At 47.1% G+C, this 7,134-nt stretch overlaps 1 protein-coding gene across 1 annotated transcript; it reads left to right on the top strand.

The window, feature by feature from the left end:
- Positions 1-1,118: 1,118 nt before the first annotated feature.
- On the top strand, positions 1,119-2,747 carry LOC308308791 (man(5)GlcNAc(2)-PP-dolichol translocation protein RFT1-like; the record flags this gene model as incomplete). Its single annotated transcript, XM_080754244.1, has 1 exon — positions 1,119-2,747. The coding sequence occupies one exon, from the start codon at positions 1,119-1,121 to the stop codon at positions 2,745-2,747; it is 1,629 nt and encodes a 542-aa protein (XP_080610370.1).
- Between the last annotated feature and the right edge of the window lie 4,387 nt (positions 2,748-7,134).

Here is a 7,134-nt window from a genome sequence, read left to right as displayed (position 1 = left end):
TTGTGATCTGAGACATAATATTATGTTTATAAACATGAGCCCGCCGCCCCTCCTTCTTGGACAGCGCCGTTGTTTTTTCTTTTTTTTCCCCCCCCAGGTCATTAGCTCACCGTGATTTTCTCGATCTCCGTTGGGATAGAGTGGTGGTTTTGGCCGAGCAGTGATCTCCCCGTGCGTTTCGCGTGCGCGATCCGCGCGCATAACGATCCATGCATATAGTCCAGGAGTGACTGAACAGTCGATGTGTCCACTTTGGATAGCCTAGCACCTAGCACTCCAGCTCTGCTAGTACTAACGTCCAAAGAACAAGTGGGTGGGAGGAAGGAAGGCTGAAGAAGGAAACGCCATGAGAGTCACTTCTGTTCATGTCAGAGCAGCCACGAGCCACCGATGGACGAGTGGTGACTAGGGAAGGTTAGACGATCGCCGATTTTCGGATGAAAATCATTTATTTCGGTAAATACGGGAAAGTACGGGAAAAGACGATTGGCTGCCCCTCCCCCCCTAGGAAGTCCGATATAGTACGGTTTTAATATTAAGGGGCTCCCCGTGGCTTGGAAAGGGTTAAGAGTGAGTTAAGAGCTACAATCTATTTTAGTTTTTTCGCTGGGGAATGTAAACAAACCCGCACCGCATGACGTAACGTCCGCTAAACGCAGACTTCCGCTAGAAATCTTGGAACACACCGGAAGGCATTTTGTCTACAGGGTGCTGGTGACTGGGGAATTGGGCATATGTCTGAAAATCGATTGGTGAGCTTCACATGACATTTCAGCCAACCAGACTATAAATGGGCCAATCTCCATGAGTTTCACCTGACATCATATTATCTTACTATGAACGGGCGGAGCGGGCACAAACCTCTAGTACCCAGGAAGACAGATTTATACTTCAGTATACAACGCCATGAGTTATGAGATTCTATGTCGTCTGTTGTAGGCACGTGGTACGATCATACGGCGGAGCATAAATTATGCATAGAAGTCTGCCAGATGGGCCAATGAATGAAAAGTGAATTCACAGACCTTCAACGCATTCTTCAACTCCAAAAAAACAGCTCTTGAATGATGTCTGTTCCAGCTCTACCTGAATTACACCTACATCAAACTAATGTAAAAATGAGCACCCAAGACATTCTGAAGAATGCGTCCACCAACGCATCGTACAACGCGTTGCTTCAGCTCGTGTTCCGTGTGCTCACTTTCTTGCTGAACGCCTTCACGCTGCGGTTTGTGTCCAAAGAGCTGATTGGTGTGGTCAACGTCCGGCTGACGCTGCTCTATTCCACGCTCGTATTCCTGTCCAGAGAAGCGTTCCGCCGGGCCGGTCCGAGCGCAGCCACGGGGACGAGCCACAACTGGAGACGGATCATCAACATGCTGTGGCTGCCATTGCCCCTGGGCGTGATGTGGGCGTCCCTCCTGGTGTACGTGTGGCTGTGGCTCCTGGAGGTCCCGGATCCCCGGGCCGCCCCGCACTACGGCCCCGCCGTGGGGATCTTTGCGTTGGCCGCCATGCAGGAGCTGCTGGTGGAGCCCCTGCGAGTTCTGGCCCAGATGCACATGTTTGTCAAGCTGAAGGTGGTGGCGGAGAGCTTGGCCATGATGGCCAAGTGTGTTCTGACGGTCGTTCTGGTGGTTTCCGCGCCCGAGTGGGGGCTTTATATCTTCGCCGCTGCTCAGTTTGCGTACACGGGGTTCCTGGTGTTGTGCTACGCCGTCTACTTCATACGGTTCCTGGGGTCCGATGGTGTCAACAAGAAGCTCTTTCCTGTGCACAAGGTCGGAGACTTGCTGCCGCGCAGAAACAACGGGGAGCCCCTGATCGACCGGGCGATGGCCTGGCTGACATGGAGCTTCTTCAAGCAGTCCTTCCTGAAGCAGATCCTGACGGAGGGCGAGCGCTACGTCATGACCTTCCTGAACGTCCTCAGCTTCGGGGACCAGGGCGTCTATGACATCGTCAACAACCTGGGCTCTGCGGTGGCCCGCTTCGTCTTCCAGCCCATAGAAGACAGCTTCTACGTGTTCTTCGCCAAGGTGCTCGAGAGAGGACACGACGTCAAGGCGCAGAAACAGGAGGAGGTCGCCGTCGCGGCGGAGGTGCTGGAGTGTCTGCTGAAGCTGGTGCTCGTGATCGGCCTGATCGTCCCGGCGTTTGGCTATGCGTACTCCCACCTGGCTCTGGACGTCTACGGAGGCGCACTGCTGAGCGGCGGGGCGGGGCCCGCTCTGCTGCGATGCTACAGCTGCTACGTGCTCCTGCTGGCCGTCAACGGCGTGACCGAGTGCTTCGTGTTCGCCACAATGAGCCAGGAGGAGGTCGACCGTTACAACTTGGTGATGCTGGGCCTGTCCGGCTCCTTCCTGTCTCTCTCCTACATTCTGACTCGGTGGGTGGGAGGCCTCGGCTTCATACTGGCCAACTGTCTCAATGTGGGCCTCCGGATCCTGCACAGCCTGGTCTACATCCACCGGTACTTCCGGGGGAGTCGTTTTAGGCCCCTGCGAGGCCTGCGGCCCGGCCCGGCCCTGCTCGTGGTGCTCGCCGTCGGCACGGCCGTCACCGCCGCCTCGGAGGGTCTGTTTTGCCACGACGGCAGCGGATGGCTGTTGAGGCTGGTCCACGTGGCCGTGGGAGCGGGATGTTTACTGGTCGTGTTGGTCACCGTTCTCCTGACAGAGCACAAACTGGTTCGGTTTGTTAGGACGCAGCTTTTGTCTCGACATGCAAAGAAACATGCATAAATGTTTCTGATAAACACAAAAACATTTTTATACTACTCTGGAGTCGTGACGTTTTTCATACAGATTTTTCATATCTTATTCTAACCGTCTAGAATTGGCTTCCACGGTTTGCAGAAGGGGCATCTTTTACAAAGGAAATGGTTGAAATCATGAATGCATCTATGCATCATCGTCTGCATCGTCCCATCTACCCCACATTTGAATACGATGATATTCGGGGGCCTCTAAACAACAGAGCCAGAGGCACAACCAATGCTACAAATGTCACTTTTGAGACACATTTTGTATACAAAGTATGACAATGACTGTCAGTATGATTTTCTGTTTGCCTGTAATTGCCTTTAAGATTTCCCACCATATTGCCCGTTTACGTGGAGACACTTTTCTAGAATCTATAAAACTAGACAAATCTTTGTTTGTCTGTCTGTGTTTACGCCCATAGACAATCACAGGCTACAGGCTGTGTATGCCAGCTAGCCAATCAGAAGGGCAAAGTGTGACATCATTATATCAAGGCATATATAAAGCAACATACAGGTATTTATCCAGTTTATAAATAGTGACCTTAGGGATGGGTGAGGAGACGAGTAAAGTACATTTTTTTCTTCTGTGCTTACTGTCTGTACGCACACCAGTGGACAGTGCCGTTACTGTCCAGCACTGAGTAATAGGATATAAAACAACCATGCTGCAATATAATGATGAGTTGGTATGCAGAATCTGGTTTACTCAGACAGACCACAGAATGGTTCATTGTGTTTAAGCTGAGTGTGTGTGCGCATGTGTGTGTGTGTGTGTGTGTGTGTGTGTGTGTGTGTGTGTGCGTGCGTGCGTGCGTGCGTGCGTGCGTGCGTGCGTGCGTGCGTGCGTGCGTGCGTGCGTGCGTGCGTGCGTGCGTGTGCGTGTGTGTGTGTGTGAGGATTGGAATGTGTGTGAATGTGTGCGTGGCCGTGGCCATGTGTGAGTAGCAGTTCATTTCAGGGTCGCGAGCGCATGTGTGGCCTCCTCAACAGCGCCACTTGGTCACCCAGGCCTGCCATTGGTCATTAGCGGTATTGCCATGCTACATACATATAGTAACATAGTTACAAAGTTACAAAAATACATACACACGCAGGCACGAATAGGAGACGGTGTGACCATTGCTCAAAAAAATAATAATAATAATAAACCTGGCCATGGGGGCCGCCTGGTGGCTCGGGGCCAGTTTCATTTTAAACTGTGGAAACGCAGCTAAATCCGCCTGTCAGGACTGATGGCATTAATTGTTTTTTTTTAGTGTTTTCTAATCTCTCACCATCTCTGGGGGATTAATAACATCTAGAGGCTCTGTGCATTTGTTGTGTAGCTAATGTTTTGTTTTGCCTCACACAGTAACATCCCAACGTGCCAGAGATTGTAATTGACAGTGTGCTGGCAGTGGTGGGAAAAAGTACTCACTTACGGTACAGTAAAGGTATCAATACTGCAATTTAGAATTCAAGTAAAAGACTGGAATTCAAATTATACTTGAATAAAAGTATGAAAGTATTGGCATCAAAATGTACTTAAAGTACCAAAAGTAGAAAGTGCTCTTCATGCAGAATGTCCCAGTTGTAGTTTTCAAATGTACAAAAAAAGAGTTTGCAATTCTAACTTTGTTCCACAGTTTGGAAGCCAGAAGAGAGTAGAGTCTGGGACGTGTGGAGCGTTGTCCCGGATGTTTTAGGGAAGGTTCAGACGACTTCCCTGTGATCTAAGTCAACGAGAGGGGTTGTAGGGTTGGGCTTTGTAGGCCAACATCATTGTTTTGTAGTCAGTAACGCTGGGAGACACACACACGCACAGACACACAACGTCACTCTCTTTCTGTCATAACAACGCTAATTGGCTTTAAAGATTTACAATTGCCCAGAAGGGGTTTAATTTTAACCATCAAAACACTACATTCAGCTGTCCGGGTTCCCTAAGAGTCCCCTCCTTTTTCCCTCTACACCAAACCTCTTCGTCCGAAAATAACCAATCTACAAGCTTGTAGATCTACAATTTTTGCCAAATATTCATCCCAGCATCTCTGGAATAGGGATGGATGTCCCTAGTAAAGGGTTTATGTGGTTAAATAGGTCAGTGCATACAGTACTGTACTGTTCTCATGACTCACTAACATTCCCCAACGCTGACTGTTATACTTTTCATTGTATCATACATTTATCTTGCAGGCACAATGCATTTTTAACATGCGTGACGCAAATGGCAAAACATCTATGACAATTTCCTCTGTTCTGGATCTACAGTAGGCAGATTGGCCTACATATTATTTTTTTTATTATTGTTGTGGAATTCATAATACACTCACACACACGCACATGCTCTCATTGTGTAACATATGATTTATCATTTATTATAACTTCCAGTATTAAGTAGATTATGTATACAGTAGGATGGTGCACTCACTGTACGGCCATGCTATTTTTAATCTCATCCATGGCCATTATTCTCTGGGATATTCCAATATCATCCATCACATTAGCATAATTATCAGGGTGAAAGCAGTCTTTCCTTGTATGTTTATAGAGGGCAATGGGTTCAACATAATCAGACACGGTGCGGAAAAAAGGATAAACAAGTCCAGGAAGCAAATGTGTATTTTCATCTTCCTCTTTTAATCTTGGTGCCGGGGGGAGACTGACATTGTGGGAATAAGAAGCATAATAACAGTTTCTTTAGCTGTTCTGCCCGTCTCCCAGTTGTCAGAACCTGACAGGCTTTAAAGGGATAGTTCATCCCAGTTGTCAGAACCTGCCAGGCTTTAAAGGGATAGTTCAAACCCGAAATATATATTTTCCAGTCACATGCACACATAGACATCAAAAGGGGCTTGAGCCCCTTGCCCTTTTACCCATCTGTAAAAAGTGCCCTCTCCAGACCATGAATGCAGTTTTTACTATGGTGAAAGAAATGCAAATGCATTCATGCAAATGCCACACCTGAAGGCAGCATTCAAGAAAATTGCCTTGTCCAAACTCTCCTGAATGCAGCATCTTATGTTGAAAGAATTACCCTCTCTGTGTAGACTATTGACTTGATTATGCTTATTTCAGTGTGGTATCAAGCACCAAACTTCCCTGCTTCTCTAACATTCTCTGCACGTCCCTATGTTCTATCGATTACTCACCCCATGGGGTCTTGAGTATTTCTCACTTTCCTAAGACAACAATTTGATAACAGCAGTTCCTATGGAGACACAACAAGTCTCATGGTGTTAACCACTTGGAATGAAGCATAGCATTAGTTTATGCAGGACACGTGAGTCTTTAACATTGTGAAAATAGCAGATCTACAAGCACACACCGCCTCGTGGTGCGAGGCATTGTGTGCTTGTAGATCTGCTATTTTCGATACAGTAGTTTTAATTGTGCAACAGTCTTGTATGATGAAGCAAGGCTTTACTTAAAAAACGCATACATTTGAAACTTGGAGTTACGAGGTTTCTGCCCGACAGCGACGAAATATGGACCCATTCTTCCCGAAAAGCCACATTCTTCAGAATATTCAGACAGGCTTGTACTTTCTTTGAGAGCCGTCTCTCGCTCAGCAGCACGTACGCTCTCGAGATCTGGCAACACAGATGGTCTGGTTCCAACTAAGATGCTTTATGATATTTTATAATAGATTAAACAGAACTTTAAAGAGACTTATACATGACATCATAAATTAAAAGTTAAAACTGAAAGAAAACTTTCTTTGCTTAACAACACTATTAATATTTACCGGGTTTTTGGAGGGGGGAAACAACATTAGATTTTTATTTTCTTGTACTGGATTGACATCAGATGATGATTGATTGATGATTGGTGGCAAATATTGTTTCAGAAGTTGGTTTTGCACCAGTTCTTGTTACTTGCGGGGGAGACAGTGTTGAGGCTGTCGTCTTTTCCCCCCAAGGTGACATCAGATATTAAGCTAGCAGATAAAAAACAAATGTCACAGTAAAGTGCAAACATAACATTTGTGCTGTATCTAAAGCAGGTCTGTTTTCATCCATCCACACAATTTTCACTATACCCCACTAGCTCTCAACGCGTCCGGGAACCACTACAGGGTCAAAATGGACCCTTAAAGGTCTGTAACGCCGAGAGTTAAATTAACTCTGAGACATTTACAGTGTAGATTAGTTGGGAACAATGGTTCCATGTGTTCTCTCAGAGTTGGACCCCCGGTTTGTCCTGACTGTTGAGAAACAGTGCGGTACACTTTCAAACAAGGTGAGGGATTGGGGGTGCGTGGTTAAGGCAACTGAGCCCACTTAAGCAGACAAAAGGAACAGGGATGTTTAAGGCAATTGCGCCCACTCAATGAGACAAAAGGCGTGTACCATTTTACACCATTGCCACAGCTTGTGGTGTTT

Source organism: Nannobrachium achirus, assembly GCF_963921795.1.
Source record: "Nannobrachium achirus genome assembly, chromosome: 23".
In the NCBI taxonomy this organism is placed as follows: domain Eukaryota; kingdom Metazoa; phylum Chordata; class Actinopteri; order Myctophiformes; family Myctophidae; genus Nannobrachium; species Nannobrachium achirus.
This window is presented reverse-complemented; position numbering and strand designations above follow the sequence as displayed.